Source organism: Equus quagga, chromosome 3 (assembly GCF_021613505.1).
Source record: "Equus quagga isolate Etosha38 chromosome 3, UCLA_HA_Equagga_1.0, whole genome shotgun sequence".
In the NCBI taxonomy this organism is placed as follows: domain Eukaryota; kingdom Metazoa; phylum Chordata; class Mammalia; order Perissodactyla; family Equidae; genus Equus; species Equus quagga.
Genome location: NC_060269.1, coordinates 95,853,700 through 95,876,812, shown reverse-complemented (window position 1 = coordinate 95,876,812; position 23,113 = coordinate 95,853,700). Strand labels below are relative to the sequence as shown.

Sequence of the window (23,113 nt, the reverse complement as noted above, 5' to 3'; positions counted from 1 at the left end):
ATAATACTAGTCCCTGCCTGAAGAGACCACACAGACTAATAAGGGAGGCAAATGCATAAATATAATTTCACTATAATATGTGAAATGCTTCTTTAATCTCCATTTCCTCATCTGTAAAAATGAGGAAAATAACTTGTTTTATAAGGATGGTATAAGAAATGAGAAGTACTTGAAGTGTGCATAGTTAAGTATTCAAGAAAGGCTGGCTTCCAGTTCCCTCTCCCCTTAGCATAAAAACAAAGTATTTTATTTTTTTTGAGGAAGATTAGCCCTGAGCTAACACCTGCTGCCAATCCTCCTCTTTTTGCTGAGGAAGACTGCCCCTGAGCTAAAATCCATGCTCATCTTCCTCTTCTCTATACGTGGGATGCCTATCACAGCATGGCTTTTGCCAAGTGGTGCCATGTCTGCACCCAGGATCCAAACCAGCAAACCCCAGGCCACCGAGAAGCGGAACGTGCGAACTTAACTGCTGTGCCACCAGGCCGGCCCCAAAACAAAGTATTCTAAATGCTTCATATATACTGATCTAGAATCACCAGAAAAGTACTACAACTTAACGTGCAATGTGTTAGAGCCAGGGCAGAGCCACTAATACGAAGTTAGCAGGGTTAACTGCATTCTAGCTACTATGCTCCTCTTGATACAAGTAGAGATATTGTCTTTCTTTTTCCATGTTCTTTCTTTCTTTTTTTTTAAGCTTCAGGGAAAAATTTACATGGACACAATCTGAAACTCATCTCCTCTTTGTTTCCAAATAGTTTTTTGAACAACTTCTTGCAAGACAGGACAGGAGTATATTCAACATCTTTTTTCTTGGGAACTCTGCTCTATAGCGAGGAAAGCACTTACTTTAGTGTTTTTACACAATACTTTCAACACTGACATTCAAATAAAGGTAATACAGTGGCTCTGGAACTGAACATACCATGAACCTGGAAGAAGAGAATTCTTCTCTCTTTAGTTTTCCCAGTAAGGTAAGTATACGTGAGCAATGCGAGGAAATTTTAGGAGCAGGATAAAAAGGGATTTGGTAATTGGCAAAATTTCCCAGAGGCTCTAATTAAATCTCAGAAAATTAAATAACATGAGCAAAATAAACAGCCAATAGTATAAATATTTAGGGGCAAAAGTGCAGAGCTTGAAAATTACATGTCAGTAAATTTTATCACTATCACTTTAAGAACGTATTTCTTTGCTATGTGTTCAAATAAAGCATTAGTTCTATTATTTAAAAAGTATAACTATTTTTCTACGCGAACTGCATTATTGTTTTTAACTGGACATCCACATGCAAAAACATGAATCTAGATGCAGACCTTACACCTTTCATGAAAATTAACTCAAAATGGATCACAGACCTAAAAATGTAAGACGTAAAACTATAAAACTCATAAAACATAATATAGAAGAAAAATCTAGTTGACCTTAGATTTAGTGATGACTTTTTAGATACAACACCAAAAGCATGATCCATGAAGGAAAAAAATCATTAAGTTGGACTTCATTAAACTTAAAACCTTCTCTCTGTGAAAGATACTGTTAAAAAAATAAAGACAAGTCACAGGCTTGGAGAAAATCTTTTCAAAATGGATTGGTATGAAAAACGCACCCAAAAAACTTTTAAAACTTAACAATAAGAAAACAACTCAATTTTAAAAATGGGCAAAAGTTTGTAACAGACATCTTACCATAGAAGATATACAGATGGATAATAACTACAAGAAAATATGCTCAACATCACATGTCATTAAGGAATTGCAAATTAAAATAACAATGAGATACTGCTACACTCCTATCAGAATGGCTACAATCCAAACACTGACAACTCTAAATACTGGCAAGGATGTGGCACAACAGGAACTCTCATTCATTGCCGGTAAGATTGTAAAATGGCACACCACTCTGGAAGACAGTTGGCACTTTCTTACAAAACTAAACATGTTTTTACTATATAATCCAGCAAGCAGGCACCTTAGTATTTATCCGATGGAGTGGAAAACTTATGTCCACACAAAAACCTGCACACAGATGTTTATAGTAGCTCTATTCATAACTGCCAAAACTTGGAAGCCATCAAGATGTCTTTCACTAGCTGAACGGATAAACAAACTCCAGTATATCTATACTATGGAATATTATTCAGTGATAAAAAGAATTGTTATTAAGGTATTAAGAGACATGAAGGAGTCTTGCAAGCATATTGTTAAGTGAAAGAAGCCAATCTGAAAAGACTACATATATGATTTCAACTATATGACATTCTGGAAAAGGCAAAACTATGGGGACAGTAAAAAGATCACTAGTGACCAGGGGTTCAGGGGAAGGGAGAGAGGGATGAATAGGTGAAGCACAGAAGATTTTTACGGGAGTGAAACTACCCTGTATGACACCGTAATGGTGAATACACGTCATTATACATTTGTCAAAATTCACTTAATGTACAACACAAGGAGTGAACCCCAACATAAACTGTAGACTTTAGTCAATGATAACGTATCAATATTCGGTCATCAAACGTACCACACTAATGTAAAATGTTAATAACAGGGGAAACTGGCGGGGTGAGTAGGCAAGGCAAAGGGAGTCCACGGGAGCTCTCTATACTTTTTGCTCAACTTTTCTGTAAACCTGAAACTGCTCCATCAAACTAAAGTCTATTAATTTAAAAAGGAAAATTGTGGGCTTTGGGAGCAGCAACAATAACAAAAAGATATCAATTTAAAGTGACGTCAGCATCACGGCAGAGTGAGTTGTTCCTTTTGTCTCTCCCCTCTAAGTTACATTCAGTCAGACATCCAGTGACCAACAAAGCCCTCTGCACAGCACATCAGAGTGATCTGTGCATCTGTACATCTGAAGGTGGGTGGACTGGACCTCCGGGAGGCAGTGGAAGTAGGGGAGCAGCCCCCTCTCTCTCCCCTGGTGGTGGTGATCCAAAACGCAGATCCTTACACTGGCATGCATGCCAGCGACCACAGGCTGCAAGGGCAAACACAGCACTCAATGGCTGGCCCCTGCCCCACCCCCAGTGGTGGGAGGTGGTGCACACATTCTGAGGCTTCAGGACACAGAATGGAGCTGGTGACCTGGCCCCCTCCCACCCCTCCAGCAGTGGCACTAGTCTTTCCAACAGTGGAGACTACATCCAAAGCGCAAATTTCCTTGGCAGCAGTGGGGTGCCTTGATCTGAGGTTTCAGAGCAGATCATCAGCGTGCCAGCACCAGTGACCAGAGGCTGTGGCCCCTGCCTCTCTCCAGCTGTGGCGGGTGCCACACCCATTCTGAGGCTCCAGGATACAGAACCGCACTGGTGACCCAGCCCCCTTCTCCTCCCCTGCCAGGGGTGCTGGTCTCTCCAGCAGTGGGAACAGCAACCAAAACACAGATTTCACTGGCAGGAGCAGGGTGCTCTGACCTGAGGTCTCAAAAAGCACACTGGCGAGTGCCAGTGACCAGAGACTGCAGGGCCAGCAACAACACTTGAGGCTTAGCCCCAACTCCTCCCCCAGCAGTGGCAGGTGGCACCTGTGACTTGAGGCCTCAGGAACCACAGCAGAACACAAGACTCAGCCCTCAGTGATGGCACCCCCAACACTGGCTTTACCAGCAGCGGGGGCTGCATACAAGAACCTGGGTTCCTGATAGCAACAGCAACACCTGTGAACCCAGAGCTCCTGGCAGTGATGCTGCCAGCACCCCCAGATAACCCTTGAGCAGCAGCACCCAACCTGTGGAGAGCCCATGGAGAGCAAGTGGGGGAACACAAGACCCAGGTGACCCTGGAAGCAGCAGAAGTGCTTACAGCCTAGTGACCCCAGTGGCAGCACCTGATGCTGCAGTGACATCGAAAGCAGCAAGGCATCAGCAACCTCAGAGGCACAAGCGGCACAAGGAGGGCACTGACAACACCTCTAGCAGAGGCAATGGAGGGTGGAAAGTGGAGGCTTTCAAATACAATCAGAGGTAGCTCAGAACCAAAGTAACCAAAGCTGTACCCAAATAAGAAAGGTGGTTACAGGGGCCAGCCCCATGGCCTACTGGTTAAGTTCACGCACTCCACTCTGGCTGCCCAGGGTTTCGCCGGTTTGGATCTTGGGCACAGACATGGCACCACTCATCAGGCCATGCTGGGACGGTGTCCAACATGCCACAACTAAAAATATACAACTATGTACCAGGAAGCTTTGGGGAGAAAAAGGAAAGATAGTATCTGTTTTTAAAAAAGGTGGTTACAATCACAAATGCTTCAGAAGAGGATCAAACATCAAACACCATGTAGAACTATAATACCATGGCAGAACAGAAGGAGAATGACAGCTCTCCAAAAACCAAACTTGAAGTCACAGAAGATTATAATCTGATTGACAGAGAATTCAAAATAGCTGTCATAAAGAAACTCAATGTGTCACAAGAAAACTCAGAAAGCCAATTTAATGAGCTCAGGAATAAAATCAATGAACAGAAGGAATACTTCACCATAGAGATCGAAGCTCTAAAAACCCAAACAAAAATTCTGGATATGAAGAACACAATTAATGAGCTAAAAAATAATGTAGAGAGCATACAAAATAGAGTAGACTTTATGGAGGAGAAAATCAGTGAGCTCAAAGATAGAAACTTAGAAATGATTCAAGTATAGGAGGAGAGAGAATTAAGACTTTTAAAAAATGAAGAAATTCTTCTAGAAATATCTGACTCAATTAGGATTATAGTATCCCAGAGGGAGAAGAGTGAGAGAAAGACAGAGAGCTTACTCAAAGAAATAATAACAGAGAACTTGCCAAACCTGAATAAGGAACTGGACATGCAAGAAGATGAAGATAATAGAACTCCTAATTACACCAATCCAAAAAGATATTCTCCAAGGCATATAATATTAAAACTGTCAAAAGTCAATGGCAAAGAAAAAATATTAAGGGCAGCAGGAGAGAAGAAAATAATGTACAAAGGAACCCTCATCAGGTTTTCAGCGGCTTTCTCAGCAGAAACCTTATTGGCTAGGAAAAAGTGGAATGACATATCAAAAATACTGAAAGACAAAAACTATCAGCCAAGAATACTCTATCCAGTGAAATTATCCTTCAGATATGATGGAGAAATAAAAGCTTTCCCAGAGAAACAAAAGTTGAGGGAGTTCATAGCCAGTAGACCTGCCTTAGAAGAAATGATGAAGGGAGCCCTCCTATTGGAAATAAAAAGGCAAAGGTTTACAAAGCTTTGAGCAAGGAGAGAAAGAGACAAAATCAGAAAATTACACCTCTCTATCAGAATAGGTTAGCAAACACTTAATTATAAAATACAGGGTAAAGGGAAAGAAAGCATCAAAAATAACTACAGACACTTCAATTTGGTCACAACCTCACAACACAAAAAATAATTTGTGAGAACAAAAACATATAAGTGAAAGAGAAAAGGGATGGAATCTACACAGGCTAACAGATTTAAGAGGCTATCAGAAAATGGACTATCTCAACTATGAGATCTTTTATACAAGCCTCATGGTAACCACAAAATGAAAAATCAGAGTAGAGTCACAAATCATAAATAATAAAGAGAAAACTCAGAAAACCATCATAGAAACCCATCAAACTGAAATGACAGCCAGAAATACAAGGGAAAATAAACAATGGAAATACAGAACAATTGGAAAACAAAAGATAAAATGGTAGTATTAAGCCATCATATATCAATAATCACTCTAAATGTAAATCGGTTGAATTCACCAATCAAAAGACACAGAGTGGCTGAATGGATTAAAAGACAAGACCCAACAATATGCTGCCTCCAGGAAACACCCCTCAGCTCTAAAGTAAACATGGGCTCAGAGTGAAGGGATGGTAGATGACAGTCCAGGAAAATGGCAAGCAAAGGAAAATGTGTGTAGCCATGCTTATATCAGATAAAGATGACTTCAAGATAAAAAAGACGAGAGACAAAAATGGCCATTATATAATGATAAAAGAGACATTCCACTAAGAAGACATAACACTTATTAATACATATGCACATAACACAGGAGCACCAAAGTACATAAAGTAACTATTAACAGACCTAAAGGGAGAAACTGACAGCAAGACAATAATAGTAGGGGACCTTAACACCCCACTTACGTCAATGGATAGATCATCCAGGCAGAAAGTTGACAAGGAAACAGTGGCCTCAAGTGAAACACTAGACCAGACAGACTTAATAGAGATATATATAGAACATTTCATCCCAAACCAGCAGAATACACATTCTTCTCAAGTGCACATGCAACATTCTCAAAGATAGACCACATGTTAGGAAACAAAGAAAGCCTCAGTAAATTTAAGAAGACTGAAATCACATCAAGCACCTTTTCAGACCACAATGCTATGAAACTAGAAATTGACTACAAGGAAAAAGCTAGGAAAGTCACAAGTATGTGGAAATGAAGCAACATGCTACTGAACAACTATTGGATCAATGAAGAAATAAAAAAATATCTAGAGACAAATGAAAATGAAAACACAATATACAAAAACTTAAGGGATGCAGCAAAAGCAGTACTAAGAGGGAAATTTATATCAATACAGGCATACCTCAACAAACAAGAAAAATCTCAATTAAACAAGCTTACCCTATACCTAAAAGAACTAGAAAAACAATAAAAAAAAAGCCCAAAGTCAGTAGAAGAAAGGAAATAATAAAAATAAGAGCAGAAATAAATGAAACAGAGACTAAAAAAAAATAGAAAGGATTGATGAAACTAAGAGCTGATTCTTTGAGAAGATAAACAAAATTGACAAACCCTTAGCCAGACTCACTAAGAAAAAAAGAGAGAAGACTCAAATAGATAAAATCAGAAATGAAAGAGAAGAAATTATGACAACACAGAAATACAAAGGATTATAAGAGAATACTAAGAAAAGGTATACACCAACAAACTGGATAACCTAGAAGAAATGGACAAATTCTTAGAATGATATAACCTCCCAAAACTAAATCAAGAAGAAATAGAGAATCAGAACAGACCAATCACAAGCAAAGAGATTGAAATAGTAATCAAAAATCTCCAAAAAAACAAGTCCTGAACCAGAGGGTTTCTCTGGTGAATTCTACCAAACATTCAAAGAAGATTTAATCCCTAAACTTCTCAAACTACTCTGAAAAATTGAAAAGGATGGGATGCTTTCTAATTCATCTTACGAGGCCAACATTATCCTGATACAAAAACCAGACACAAGGCAACACAAAAAAGGAAAATTAAAAGGTCAATATCTCTGATGAACTAAGATGCAAAAGATCCTCAACAAAATATTAGCAAATTGAATACAACAATATATTAAAAGTATTATACACCATGATCAATTGGGATTTATTGCAGGGATGACAAGATGGTTCAACATCTGCAAATCAATCAAGGTGACAGACCACATTAACAAAATGAGGACTAAAAATCACAGAATCATCTCAACAGATGCAGAAAAGGCATTCAACAAGATCCAATATCCATTTATGACAAAATCTCTCAATAAAATGGGTATAGAAGGAAAGTACCTCAACATAAGAAAGGCCATATATGACAAACCCACAGCCAACATCATACTCAACAGGGAAAAACTGAAAGCCATCCCTCTAAGAACAGGAACAAGACAGCGATGCCCACTCTCACCACAACATAATACTGGAAGTTTTAGTCAAAGCAATTAGGTGAGAAAAAGAAATGAAAGAGAAATAAATAAATAAAAGAAACAAAATTGGAAAGAAGGAAAACTCTCACTATTTGCAGATAACATGATTCTACATATAGAAAATCCTAAAGAATCCACCAAAAAACTATTAGAAATAACCAATATATAGAGTAAAGTTGCAGGATACAAAATCAATATATAAAAATCAGTTGTATTTCTATACACTAATAACAAACTAGCAGAAAGAGAAGTCAAGAATACAATCTCAGCTATAGTAATTAAAACAGCATGGTACTGGCAGAAAAACAGACACATAGATCAATGGAACAGAAATGAGAGCCCAGAAATAAAACCATACATCTATGGACAGTTAAATTTTGACAAAGGAGCCAAGAACATACAACAGAGAAAGGAAAGACTCTTCCATAAATGGTGCTGGGAAAACTAGACAGCCACATGCAAAAAAAAAAAGGAAAGTAGACCATTATCTTACACCATACACAAAAATTAACTCAAAATGGATTAAAGACTTGAATGTAAGACTTGAAACCACAAAACTCCCGGAAGAAAATACAGGCAGTACACTCTTTGACATTGGTCTTAGCAGTATCTTTTCAAATACATGTCTACTCAGGCAAGGGAAACAAAAGAAAAAATAAACAAATGGGACTACATAGGACTAAAAAGCTTCTGCATGGCAAAGGAAACTATCAACTAAATGAACAGACAGCCCACCAACTGGGAGAAAATATTTGCAAATCATATATCCAACTAGGGGTTAATTTCCAAAATATATAAAGAACTCATAAAACTCAACAACAAAAAACCAAGCAACCTGATCCAAAAATGGGCAGAGGATATGAACAGATATTTTCCCAAAGAAGATGGCCAACAGGCACATGAAAAGATGTTCAACATTGCTAATTATTAGGGAAATGCAAATCAAAACAATCAGATATCACCTTACATTCATCAGAATGGCTATAATTAACAAGACCAGAAATAACAAGTGTTGGAGAGGATGTGGAGAGAAGGTAACCCTCATACACTGCTCGTGGGAACGCAAACTGGTGCAGCCACTATGGAAAACAGTGTGGAGATTTCTCAAAAAACTGAAAATAGAAATATCATATGATCCAGCTATTCCACTACTGGGTATTTATCCAAAGAATATAAAATCAACAATTCAGAAAGATTTATGCACCCATAGTTCATCGCAGCATTATTCACAATAGCCAAGACGTGGAAGCAAACCAAGTATCCATCAATGGATAAATGGATAAAGAAGATGCTGTATACATATACAATGGAATACTACTCAGCCATAAGAAAAGACATAATTGTGCGATTTGCGATAACATGGATGGACCTTGAGGGCATTATGCTAAGTGAAATGTCATACAGAGAAAGACAAATACCATATGATTTCACTCATATGCAGAAGATAAACAAACACACACATAGATAAGGAGAACAGATTAGTGGTTACCAGAGAAAAAGGGGGTGGGGCAGGAGAAAGGGGTAAAGGGGCACATGTGTATGGCAGCAGATAAAAACGAGACTATTGGTGATGAATAGGATGCAACCTATACAGAAACTGAAATAATGTACACCTGAAATTTACATGATATTGAAAGTCAATATGACCTCAATAAAATAAAATAAAAAAATAGGTAAATGGTTAAGTAAACTGCGGTAAAAAAAAAAAAAGACACTAATTTATATTTATCAGCAGGTTATATGATACAAGAATGTCCATTATGCCACACCCTTCCCATTACCATTTGACCATTTTTATATGCAAAATTGCTAGTTTGTTTTTGCTTTAATATGTAGTTATTGTTACTTGTTTATAAATGAGTTTGAACATTTTTCATGTTTATTGGCTATCCACATTTCCTATTTAAGTTTGTATCCATATCTTTAGTACACTTTTAGAGTATATGCTGTCTTCACCCATGTATGTAAAAACACTATATATTATAGATATTAACCTTTTATCTATTGGAAATATTTCTACGGTTTGTGATTTCCTTTTGTTTATGGTGGTTTTGTGATTTAAGTTTTATTTAGTCAAAATTATCAATCTTTCCTTTCAATGTTTGTACATCTTGTAATACTTTTATTGATTCATTTTTAGTAATTTACTGTTTAATTCATATGGAACATATTTTGATTTACAACACAAGCAAAATACACTTTTTAAAAAAAATTAGAAAATAGCTGGGAAATAAACAATTCTAAAACACTCTTCATATATGACTCTTGGCTGGCTAGTAAAGCAATAACTAAGTGCTCTTCCTGAAGTTACTGGAGCCCTCAAAGGATCATGTTCTCCCTCACCCTAATCCTTTGACCTTTAGGATACACATTAAGATTGTCTTTAGGGAATAGATATTTTCAGTTTAAAACTTTGGCAGGCTTTTGGTTTCAAGGGAAAAATATAAGCTTTTACTGTTGTTGTTAAACTTAAGGTTTATTTTGTGATTTGATTAGTTTTATATTACATTTTGACCCTGAAATCATTTAATGTTAGATTTTTTCCCAAAATAACTCCTAAATTCTCTCTCTAATGCACCTCCATCTTCTCCAAATATTGTTCTCTCTAATGGCCTTGAGTCCATTACAGGCAACCTTATAAGTTATGATGTATCATAAGTAATGTCTAGGGAGAGTATGTGTTTCTCAACTGGCCCTATCCCCATTCTCCAAAGATAGAAGATAAATGTAAAAGCTAAAAATAAAAGCTTGATCTCATTCAGTTTGAAATAGACTATTCTATTTTGAGAATGTCTGACCAAATCCATCTCTTATACTTGTATTCTTCTTAGAAGACTGCAATAAAAACAGAATATAAACATACTATTTAGAATACAAACATATTATTTATATTATATATTAGGCCTATATTCTATTTTATATCATATATATGGGTTAGTAGCAAACAAGACATAAGTTATAAAGTGTTGCTAAAAATCTTGCTCAAATCATGGGTACTTCAGTGACCGAAACCAAGCACAGCTAGTACACATTACTGTGCATGTGTATAGAATCTGATACAGAAGTAAAATAAATTATATGATCCTGGAAATATTTTATTTTTATATGCTAAAATAGCCTTTATCTGAAACATTAATCTAAACTACTTCTAATCAAGCTACCAATTATATGTGTGTGTACGTGTCTGTTTGTGTACGTACATACACATATACATATATACATACATGTTCTAGGTGTTTCAAGTTGGACCAAATCATGTAACACAATGTTTCTGGTTCTCCTATTTTCTTACCTATAACACAAAGGGAGTCAATTGGATAATTTTAAATGCCTTTGAAACTCTAAGATGGCATAATCCTCACTCACGAAGACCTAATGAAATACAATATTAATTCAGGAATAGTATCTATTCACATCATCCGTTATTTAAATTATTTTGTATAGACAGCATTTAGCAGTGTAGTGTAGACAATCACTACAGTATAATGGTTAAGAACACAGACTCTAGACTCAGGTCGCCTTGGTTAAGTCTTGGCACAACTGTGTTTTTGGTGTGTAAATTCTGTAAGTCCCTTGGCTTCTCCAAGCCTGTTTCGTCACCTGTAAGATAGGTTTAACAGCACTTACCTCAACTTGGTAGTTGTGAGGAATAAATTAGATAATCTACAAAAAGTGCTCTGCCCAGTGTCTGGTGTTTGGTAAGTATCAGCTATTATTAGAATCATGGAACAAGAAGACTAAAATGAAACAAGATAAATTAAGGGGCAATGCAGAGTAACGCAAACAGAAATATTCTACTTCTAAATATAATACTTAGCCTTTATTTCTGCTCTATCTGAAGCTCCACCAAAATGACACTAAAAGAATTAATAAGGATAAAGAGGAAAGGAGAGATAACATTGGATGAGTAATGAGAACAAAATTTCGGGAGACGGAAAGCAAACGGATAATTCATAACTGATTTAGCAGAACAAAGAAGGCTAAAACCTGCACAGAAGTAGCCAACAAGAAGCAAGCTGCTCTGCATCAAAGCATTCCAGAAAGACTCAGGAACTGGAAGCCTCACGTACTTCTGAAGACGAGGGTAAGCCATAGGACAGCAAAATGGGAGGACTAGCTAAAGTCTATGGGAGAAGATGTTAGAATCCCGAATGTTCTCTCCACATAGTCAGGTTTACTCATCCTTTTCCCCTAAATGAATTCAGAGGCCTAATCAATGGGCGAGGTTAAATCAAAGGAGCTTCGGCCCCAAAGGCATATCTGGCATAGCAGGAGTAAGGCTGCAAACCGAAAATACGAGCGTTAAGTGAGACTGCATAGGTACATAGACAGATACCCTAGACTCCCTGCCCCACTCACCTCTCAGAACACTGGCAGATGGATTTACACTACAAAATCAGTAGTAAGAGAATAGCTCTTTAGGGGAAGTGACAGGACCAAGAAAAAAGACCTATAGATAAATTTTGGGTCCCTCAATAAAAAATTAATACCTAACCATCCACCAGCTGACAAATCCTGTCAACTACATAAAGAGCTTTTAATCAGCTTTTTAGGGCCTTAATCTTAAATATGAATGGACAGTAATTGATCACCAAACAGTGAAGGAAAGTCTCTACCATGAAAGACAGACATCAAAAGAAACAGAAAAGAACGAATTTGAAGAAACATCAATAATTCAGGCTACAGAAAAAATTACCAAAAAATTGAAGTTAATATCCTTAAACGGAAATGAGAAAGTATCGCATCCATGAAAGAACATTAAACTATATAAAGAAAAGATTTAAAGAGCAAATAATGGCTCCTGGAAATTAAAAAAAATATACATGATATTAGGAAAAAAATTCAATAGATGTTTAGAAGACAGAATTGAGGAAATTTCCCAAAAGGTGGGAGTAAAAGAAGAGGTGATGTAAAGTGGAAGTCAAAATTAAAGACAATTAGAGAACCAATCCAGGAGGTCTGATGGGTGACTACAGGAATTCCAGAGAGAACTGAGAAAATGGAGGGAGAAAATGATCAAACAAATGATATAAGAAAGTTTCTGAGAAGAAATAGCACAAGAGCCTGCTAAGTCCCCAGCATGATAAAGAGAAGACGTCCAGCAGGGAGCCTCCTGAAATGAACACCAGGGATAGACGAAAAACCCTAAAACCTTCAAGAAAAAAACCCCAACAGGTCACATACAAAGGCTCTGGAATCAAAATGGCACAACAGCAACAACATTTTGAACATCAATCAAATGTAAGTGAAGAATAAAGGTAATTTCAGACATGAAGGTTTTAAAACAGTTAAAGAATGAAATGCACCCTTTCAGGGGAAGCCACTGCTTTATATGCTCCACCAAAAGGAAAAAAGAAACCAAGAAAGGGAATTAAACCTAAAACACAGAAAAAAAGATGAAAGAAATTCCCCGAATTTTGGTAGAAGGAAAATCCAAGAAAGCAAGCATGCCGCAAGTCTAGAGAGCAACCAATCAGATTAGAACAGGATACGAGGGCTCCGAAAAACATAATACATCACATATAAACGAATAAAGGAACTGATAAAACAGTTGATCCCTTTTGCAAGAGGATGGAATACGGCACCCCGAAATGTGCCACTTTTGTAAGTGGATTATTTCAAACCAAAGGAAATCAAGATTCAGCAGACTCAGGAAAAACTTATACCTCTCCCTAAACTGCCAAAAAGAATTCAAATAGCCTGGCCCCGAAAGAGACCTATTACCAGATATAACTTTTTTTATCTGAAAGAATTACCTGCCTGGCAGGGCAAACATCTGAGTACCAAACCTCTGCTCTGCTCATCTTCCTGTGAACTGCCTTCTCCCCCTTTGAAGCCCCAGGCTCCTACCCCATCCCTTAGCTCAAGATGGCATGTAAGCCTCAAACTGCCTGACTGCCTTTGAGTCTCACTGTCTTTGTGGGGCTCCCATACATGCAAAATTAGTTTTTCTCCTGTTAATCTGTGTTAGGTCTATTTAATTATCAGACCAGCCAAAGAACCTAGAAGGGAAGAAGTGAAAAACGTTCTGCCCCTATACTTCACTCATACTAAAAGGAGTTTTATAGCATTTTTCCAGAAAATTCTGAAAGGTAATTAGTTCCAGATATCTAGAAAACTAAACAAAGTAAAACAAAACAATTAGTAAATCTAAGGGCTAAAAGAAAATATAATCACAGTTCATTGCACAGTTCAGCTAGGGAATATTTACATAATCATAATAATTTGAACACTCAATGAGACGTAACCAAAATTGGATATCATAACATGGACGGGCTTAAATAGGGAAAAGAAATGTGTATGTGTATGTATGTGAGGTAAAAAAGAGCTCAATTTTTATATTCTATAGTAGTTTATGGATACTATCTAAAATTGTATGAGCAATGAATAATAGCAGAGGAGTTCTTTTCCCAGTAATGGTAGACCAACCCTTCTGTTCAGAATTCACTAGAAAAGTATACAAAATATATTTCTTAAGTCTGCCTGACAACATTAGACAGCTACTAACACAGTTAAGAATTATGGGGCCAAAGCCTGGAACAAAAGAAAATCCAGGGAGGGAGGCATTTGGGGCCATTTTTCTGTGAAGCATTTGCCAATTCTAAAGAAGCAGCTCAGAGGCTGAGAAGGTGAGATGAGCTTTTGACAGAATCATGGAGCTAGAGAGATAAAAACTGGAACTGTATCAAAGAGGTGGGGAATAATTGGTAAGCCTCAGGTTTTGAGAGAAGAGCATTAAACCAAACAATCTCAATTCTCAAATCAATTAAGGTGACATAGGATTGTTAGAGCCCTTACTTTAGCTACCAGCCAGAAACAAATGCAAATCCTCTATGAAGAAAAAAAAATCAAGAACCCCAAATTATCTCTGTAATTTTTCATATTCAATGTCCAGAACTCAATTATTTAAAAAAGAAGCAAATGATTAAAAAATGGGTCAAAGACCTTAACAGATACCTAATCAAAAAAGATATTTAGATGGCAAATAAGCATATGAAAAGATTCTCCACAGCATATGTCATCAGGGAAATGCAAATAAAACAACAAGATACTGCTATGCACATATTAGAATGGCCAAAATCCAGAACACTGACAACACCAAACGCTGGCTAGGATGTGGAGCAACAGGAACTCTCATTTATTGCTGGTGGGAATGCAAAATGGTACGGAAGACAGTTTGACAGTTTCTTATAAAACTAAACATACTCTTACCATATGATCCAGCAATTGTGCTCCTTAGTATTTACCCAAAGGAGCTGAAAACATGTCCACACAAAAACTTGCACATGGGTGTTTATAGCAGCTTTACTCATAATTATCAAAACTTGGAAGCAATCAAGGTGTCCTTCAGTAGGTGAATGGATAAACAAACTGTGGTACCTCCAAACAATGGATTACTATTCAGTGTTAAAAAGAAATGAGTTATCAAGCCGTGAAAAGACATGGAGGAAGCTAAAATGCATATTACTAAGGGAAAGAAGCCAATCTGAAAGGGCTACATACTAAATGATTCCAACTCTATGACATTCTAGAAAAGGCAAAACTATGGAGACAATAAAAAGATCAGTGGTTGCTAGGGGTGAAATGGAGGGAGAGATGAATAGGCAGAGTACAGAGGATTTTTAGGGGAGTGAAAATACTGAGAATATTATAATGATGGATATATGCCATTTTACATTTGTCAAAACCCATCAAATGTACAACACCAAGAGCAAGCCCCAAGGTAAACTACAGACTTTGGGTGATTATGATGTGTCAACACAGGTTCATTCTTGGCAACAAATGACCATTCTGGTGAGTGATATTGATAATCAGAGAGACTGTGTGTGTGTAGGGCAGGGAGTACATGGGAAATCTCTGTAGCTTCTTCTCAATTTTGGTGTGAATACAAAACTGCTCTAAAACAATAGTCTTGGAAAAAAGGAAGCAAAAAGACCAGATAACATGACTAGAAACCAAGAGAAACAATGGCCACAGGCCCATAGGGGATTCAGATAATGCAGTTATCATACACTAATTTAAAAAATAATGTTAATAGTACAAGTGCCAGAAGGAAACAAAAAAAGAGGGCAGAAAAAATAACTGAGAAGGAAAGGGAGAAAAATTTTCCAAAATTAATAAAAGATACCAATCCACACATCCACAAAGATCAGTGAACCGTAAGAAAGATAAATACAGATAAGATTACCTCTCGGCACATCACAGTCAAACTGCTATGACCAAAACAAAGAGAAAAATCTTAAGAGCTGTCATAGAAAAAAATTACCTCCAAAAGAGCAACAATAAGACTTAAAACTTACTTACCAGTAGAAACAATGAAAACCTGAACACAATGTTTTACAATGAATTCATTCACCCATTAGATAGATACGTGTTCAACACCTACTATAGGCTAAACACAGTTCTAGGTACTTGAAACATATCAGAGAACAAAACAAAGAATGTATGGTATTTTTAACTGTGTAAAATTATATAATAAACATTTTTTCTTTTTTCTTTTTTTTGCTGAGGAAGATTCACCCTGAGCTAACATTTGTTGCCAGTCTTCCTCTACTTTGTATGTGGGACACTGCCACAGCATGGCTGACTTGTGGTGTAGATCCACACCCAGGATCTGAACCCATGAACCCGGGCCACCAAATTGGAGCGTGCTGAACTTAACCACTATGCCATGGGGCCAGCCCGTATAATAAACATTTTCAAGAGAAGAAATTAATTGTATAAAGCAGACTTGACAGTCTATTTAGAAAATATAGTTCATTACTGCTGTTAGAATTGCAATTTAAAAATTAAATTTAAAAGACTTAAGACTGGGTAGTTTTATAGTGATGGATGAGATTCTGTATAATCAAGTGGAGTCTGTGTATTAAGGAGCGAGGTAAAACCCACTAGGCTGGCTTTTGAGTAACGAAAAGTCATTGAATTTCAGAGTTGATCTTTCTAGATGACCCTAGAGATTACCTAGTCCAGATTCCTCATTAGAGATGAAAAGAGCAAGGCATGATATATTTACTGATTTTCCAAGATCACACAAAGTATTTAGAGACACATCTTAGTCCCAAGGATACCTGGTCAAGTTCTCCTTGTTGCTGTTGTTTTGTTTGTTTGTTGTTTGGTTCATGGGGTTATTCTGAGGAGGGAGTATAATTTAATTTTTATCAGTGTAATATATCCAGGGTTTTAAAGGTAAAATGGCTTTATAACACTGAAAACAAAAAGCAGCAGTCTCCTGCCTTTTCTCTGCCCGCCTCCAAGTTCCAGTCTCTAGACAGAACCGTTTAATTTCTAATATTAACATTATTATTCTATTGTTTGATAGAATGTTCTATTATTTCTTGTGGGATAGCTTGTTTTATCAGTGCACACATCGTAAGCATGTGAGAGGAGTCCATTTCAACTTTTAGTCATTTCACAGTGCATACTTTTCCTTTAAATGGCACAGGCAGAATAACTGGTAGGTCACTGGTGATCTTGTTGCTATACATATGATAGGACCATTAACTACTGAAATTGATTTTCATGCATGATTTATGAAATAAGCCTCATTTCTTCAGAGCTGGAGCTGAACACTGGTTGCAAGAGATTTGTGGTTCCATAAACACATGTATGTTCAGAAGAGACAAAGCGTGAATTTTACATCGCACGTATTTTTTTCCTGAGCTTTAAAAGTCTGAAAAGTTAGACTAAAAATTTTCCAAAGTCACTAACATTGTAACTAAAGGGAATAAAAATGTTCTAAGGTTAATACAATTTTTTATTACACATAAGTTTCACATAAAGTTCATGAAAAGACAATATACAGCAAATCATGTTTATCTTGGTAGTGTATTAAACACACCACTAACTTGCCTTTGCCATTTGAAATGATACTTATTTTAGCCATGTGAACATCTGCTTTGTAATCTGGAAAGGCTTGTGAGGGAAAAAATTGAACAAAAGGCAACTGAATAATTTACTTTAACAATTACTGTTAAAATCAATCTCACTGAATATTTCATGTCTGTTTTTCCCAGAGAAAACATCAGTGAAGAAAACGTTTTCATCCATCTGTCTGTATAAATCTAAAATCTAGTAATTGAAAATGTCATTAACTAAAGACATATTTTTTAAATAGAATTCTTCTTACTTTAAAAGTGTTTACATATCATGTCATCTGCAACTGGATTATAAGCCTAGATACTTACCTGCGACAGGAAGCTGGCTGTAGACTGGGAAGACGGTACATTAGAATGAGAACGGGCAGCAGAGGACGACTGTAGGAGGCGCGGTTTCACAGAAGAATTTGAGGTGTATCCAGGGCCCTGAAGTTCCTGGCAAACAGTATATCATGTGAGCAAAATAACTGTCAATCTACAATTAGAATTGTGAAATCAAAATCTATTTTTACAACCATAATTTCAATGTTATATGTTGAACTTACAAGGTTATAAACCAAAGTATTAAGTAAGGTGATCCTGGATGTATAAGCTACTCCTGGAAGACTAAGCATGTGCTCAGGAAGATGGCTTCACACTCCCGAGTGACAAAGCATCCAGATGTGAAAACACACCTAGGAAGGTTTGCTCCCACACTGGCCTCTAACTTTTGCCAAAGACTCCATGCTGGTTCTGGCACACTACTGTGGAAGAGCCTCTGCAACTAGAGTGCTCTTGCCTGTAAAGTCTCCAGGACTGAGACTTGAAAGTATGTTTGCAACTTTAAAATACATTGGAATACAGACATACACTTCAGTGGAAAATGTACAATTTTTAAAGAACACATGTTTCTGTCACGCAGATTACATCATTTTTGCTATTCACCAAACACGCTCTCACTTTGGGCCTTTGCACTTTGCCTTCTGTATGCAAAACTTTCCCTCAAGAATCCCTAAGGCAGGGACTTTTGTGTTTCCTCTCCTTATTAGTAACTTAACAGAAAGCACGGTGCTGCAATTTGTTACTACATATGGAAAGGACAGGCACAGTATGTAATAACATTTGTACAGATTTCATAATTGCTAGCATTAGATAATGTTAAAAGTACACGTGAATGTATCTAAGGTACATGAAGTACATCAAACAAAGACATTATTCTTGCTTAAACTGCAACTTATGATGGAAAAAAAGACTTTACTTTTACATCCAAAGTGTGTTGAAGTTTTAGGCGCACAGATTCTTGTTCCTGACGCTGTATTATATCTTGACATTCTGCAAACTGCAAAGATGCCTACAATCAAGCAACCACACGTGGTTTATCCTTCATTCTTTATGCAATTTTACTGTATTAATCTATAAATGCAGAGTTGCCATCTCTTCAAGGAAACTCCCCCACTCTTAGCACACTGTATTACATTTATCATTTATTTATCTGTTCTATTCAGGAAACTGAGAGCAATTGGAGGTGATGTCTTTATCCTCTGTATCCCCACCTCTATACAGCATTTAGTATGTGGAGGTCACTCAAAAGAATGAACAAACTAAGGATGAAATGAGCAAACAACTTTAGTAATGTAAAAACATTTACATAAAAATAACTACAACTGATGGGGCTGGCCCCGTGGCCGAGTGGTTGGGTTCGCGCGCTCCGCTGCAGGCGGCCCAGTGTTTCGTTAGTTCGGGTCCTGGGTGCGGACATGGCGCTGCTCATCGGGCCGCGCTGAGGCGGCGTCCCGCATGCCACAACTAGAAGAACTCACAACGAAGAATACACAACTATGTACCGGGGGAGCTTTGGGGAGAAAAAGGAAAAAATAAAATCTTTAAAAAAAAAAAAAAAAAAAAAAATAACTACAACTGAAATTCATTGGGTCAATATATTATGTTTTAAGATCAGAGTTGGCATAGGTGGGATCACAGATCATTTTATATAACCATGAAGGCTCTGATAAGAATCAAGGACTATTTTTGGTACATTTTTAGGTTTCCAGAGTTTTCAGGTGACCAGAAGAGAGATTTATTTCTAATAAGTGACAGTGACAAATATACTGTCCTTCATCCGTCTCATTCTTTAAGCTCTGTTTTCTACTGACACTTGCTGGACCCCACAAAGTGACAGACATTAGCCTTACTTTATCATTTTATTGATATTATTGACAGACTGTATTCTACCTATCGTTTAAGTCATTCTTTGGGGGTAAGTTAGATTGGTGACGTTTTTAATTATTCAGGCCACTAAGGATACCAGGAGAATCTTATATCTTCTATCTTACTGCTCCTATGACCACGTTAGCCTGAAAAAACTAATTTTGAAAGAAGTATGCACTATGACTATTTTTCAAAGTTCAGAAGAGCTTTCTCTGGGGGCCCAGCCCAGTGGCATAGTGGTTAAGTTCATGCGCTCTGCTTCGTCAGCCCCAGGGTTCAAAGGTTCGGATCCCGGGGGCAGACCTAGCACAGCTAGTCAAGCCATGCTATAGCAACATCTTACATAACATAGAGGAAGATTGGCACAGATGTTAGCTCAGAGACAATCCTCCTCATACAAAAAAAAAAAAACCTTCTCTATCGGATATAGTTTTTCCTCGTATGAGGTGATTAGGATACAATGCAATTTGACAGATTTGCTTCCTATCAACATGGAGCTTTCATTCAGAACAATTCTACTTAGTTAATAACTATTTAGTTAACTACTTTATATATTTAGTTAATAACTACCTTATCAAGAGCAACTTCCATATTAACCACTTTTTCTTTCAAACGGCGTTCCTGAGATCTCAGGACTTCTAGTTCTCCGGCCATCTTGTTTTTTTCTGTTGCAACAGTACTTAATTCCTGGCTTAATTTATTCTTCTCTTCTTTTAGAAAATGCTTTTCCTACAATTACAGAGAAGAAAATATCAGAAATAATACGCTGATGTAGATGCTGAGATGGGACGGAAATATAAAACTATTATTATATAAAGATCTGAACTACAGTTTGAGTCATACGCCATTTAATTGCTTCTGAGGTGGAGTTGGGAGCTGCTAAAATTATGTTACCTTGTACTCATTTTTATTGCTACTAGTATTATTACTTCTTTCTAGGCATAATAAATCTTTGATGAAACCTACAAAATGTGTTATAACTATGTTGTCATAAAAAAAGAGTGTAATAGTGAATTGAGACTGAGTAATCATACATCAAACTTTATTGAAATTTGTTTAAAATGACAGAAGTGATTTAAAGAAGGTGCATTTATTTGAAAGCTTTATGGGCTTCTATTTTGTTTCAAGATTGAATATTCATTTCACAAATGTCTACTGCAGATACTCCAACATAAAAAGAAATGGGACACACTGTTCCTGCCCTCAAGTCACTTACAGCCCAGTGACAAGAATGAGCTTGCTGATATACACTCCGGGAGAGCCTTTGGTAGTCAACAAAACTTCATTAAAAGTAGTTCACTCCTTTAAAAAACATCATAGAGGGGCCACCCCGTGGCAGAGTGGTTAAGTTTGCGTGCTCCGCTTCGACAGCCCAGGGCTTCGCTGGTTTGGATCCTGGGCGTGGACATGGCACCACTCGTCAGGCCACGCTGAGGCAGCATCCCACATGCCACAACTAGAAGGACCTGCAACTAAAATATACAACTAGGTACTGGGGGGCTTTGGGGAGAAAAAAAGGAAAAATAAAATCTTAAAAAAAAAATCATAGAATAGGTATACAAAAAAAATGCATAGTAGTCAAATTAAAATATAGACCTCAACTTATTGAGGTCTATATTTTTTTAAATAACATATTTTTTCATAGAGAAAATTTTTAATGTAAATAAGGTAGAAGGTATTGTTGCTATAACACACATTTTGGATGCAAATAATTTTTCCTTTTCTGATAAGTTAGGCAGAAAAGCTTCAGAGAGAAAGAGGGATTACTTTTACAAGCTGCCTCTTTTCTGTTTGAATGCACTGTCATTGAGCTTTGATGAATGCCTTCCTTCGGGGGACAGGAATCTCTGAGGATGGCAGGCAGCAAGCTCTTAACGCCCTAAGCACCCTCAGGATGAGGATAAACATGGTGTAGGTTCCAGATAGGTAAATAATGGAAGAAGAAGAAGAAGAAAAAAACAAATTTAAGGTAAGAGAAAAGGAGGAGAGAAAAAAATGAGAAAGCACAAAAAAGAGGAAGTAAGTCTACATGATTAGGGGTGTGCACAAACGCATATACGTATTGTTAATATTTAGCCTTGTTCTAAAAAAGTATTTCAGCAGCTCCTTTGGGTAGGGGGAAGCAATTACTTTAGTTGCACTTATTATTTTCTACTTAAGCTCTTTACTTTCTCACTTCCATTACAGTCAGTTCAGTTATCATTCTTCTTTTGAAAATGCAAATTTGTTCCCAAGTGATTATCAGGGAATATTTGAGCATAACACAAATTTCACATTTACTTATGCACAGCTTCATTTATGAGAAATATTAGGTCAATGCAGAAAACCGCACCAGCTAAACAGAGCTGTATAGGAACACACACAAAGCATACATTCACAGTCTTCAAACAACTATCTATCAGCTACCTCAGTTTACCTTGTGTTGTGAGCCACGCCCATGCACATCTGGTGTTACAGAAAACCCACCCTCTATCCCTTCATAAGTCACAAGCTGCAACCCTTAGACGCACACACCTGCAAGCAAACTTCAGGTCTTTTTTAAGATAAAGGGCTATCTTTACTATAGTATTTATGTATTTCTTAACCATTTAACATGTATAAAACTGTGTGACCATTTTCATTAGGTTCCTATTTTTTTGGTGTCACTGATTAAATCTGTTAGTGCAGTGCTCTGATTCTCATAAGCCCTGTAGTTTTTACTGCATAATTTTGCACAGCACAGTGATTTTAGGAACATGTATGTCGCGTTACAGAAGAACTGACTGTGTTCCCTGTCTTCACCATAAACGTCCTTTTGCCCAATTCCTGCATTTAAAATACCAGCTCTTTCAAGATCCTGTTCAAATGTTCCTTCGGGAACTTTTCCTCATTCTCTTAGTCAGAAATAACCTCTTTTCTTTTCTCCACTGTAGTTTGTATCTCTGCTATGTCTTTCTGTCATGAAGTATATTAATGAGTGAACATGTTGGCTTCCCCCACTCCGAGGACAGGGACTCACCTTATTTGCATTTGTCATCGCCTCTTCCAAAAATTGTATCTTGCTCTGAAGGGCATCTATTTGACCTCTTTTAGCTGTGATTTGCTTTTGCATCCCCATTGCCACTTTCATAGCTGGGAAAAAAAGAAAGTAAACTATGCTTTAGTTTTTAAATTTTCTAAATTTTGAGAGGCTACTATTATGAGAAAGTGACAAGTAAGATTCTCCAAGGCACCTGGACAGTTTCAAGGAAGTGATCATGGAAAAAAGTCTTCATATTTTACAATATTGGGATATAATAATTTTCAGCAATTACTCAGAGACTTTTGAGCTGAGAAATATATATAAATGATGATGTTTTGTGATTTCTTTGCTACTGGAATTAAGTTTCATTGACCACTGTAATTTGCCATATT

The 23,113-nt window shown here is 37.0% G+C and overlaps 1 protein-coding gene across 15 annotated transcripts in view; it reads right to left on the bottom strand.

Moving 5' to 3' along the window:
- Positions 1–23,113, bottom strand: part of CCDC158 (coiled-coil domain containing 158) — a 92,293-nt gene that overhangs the window by 22,612 nt on the left and 46,568 nt on the right. For 13 of the 15 annotated variants that reach the window (XR_006888051.1, XM_046657527.1, XM_046657528.1 and 10 more), the window contains 4 exons: positions 22,719–22,831; positions 20,291–20,449; positions 18,771–18,863; positions 17,843–17,968 (listed from right to left, as the gene is read on the bottom strand). Coding sequence is in view for 14 of the 15 variants with exons in the window: in XM_046657527.1 (XP_046513483.1) it covers positions 17,843–17,968; positions 18,771–18,863; positions 20,291–20,449; positions 22,719–22,831 (491 nt within the window). In the remaining variant the exon portion in view is untranslated. The remainder of the gene's footprint in view (positions 1–17,842; positions 17,969–18,770; positions 18,864–20,290; positions 20,450–22,718; positions 22,832–23,113) is intronic. The other 2 variants (XM_046657533.1, XM_046657534.1) reach the window with 2 other exon arrangements.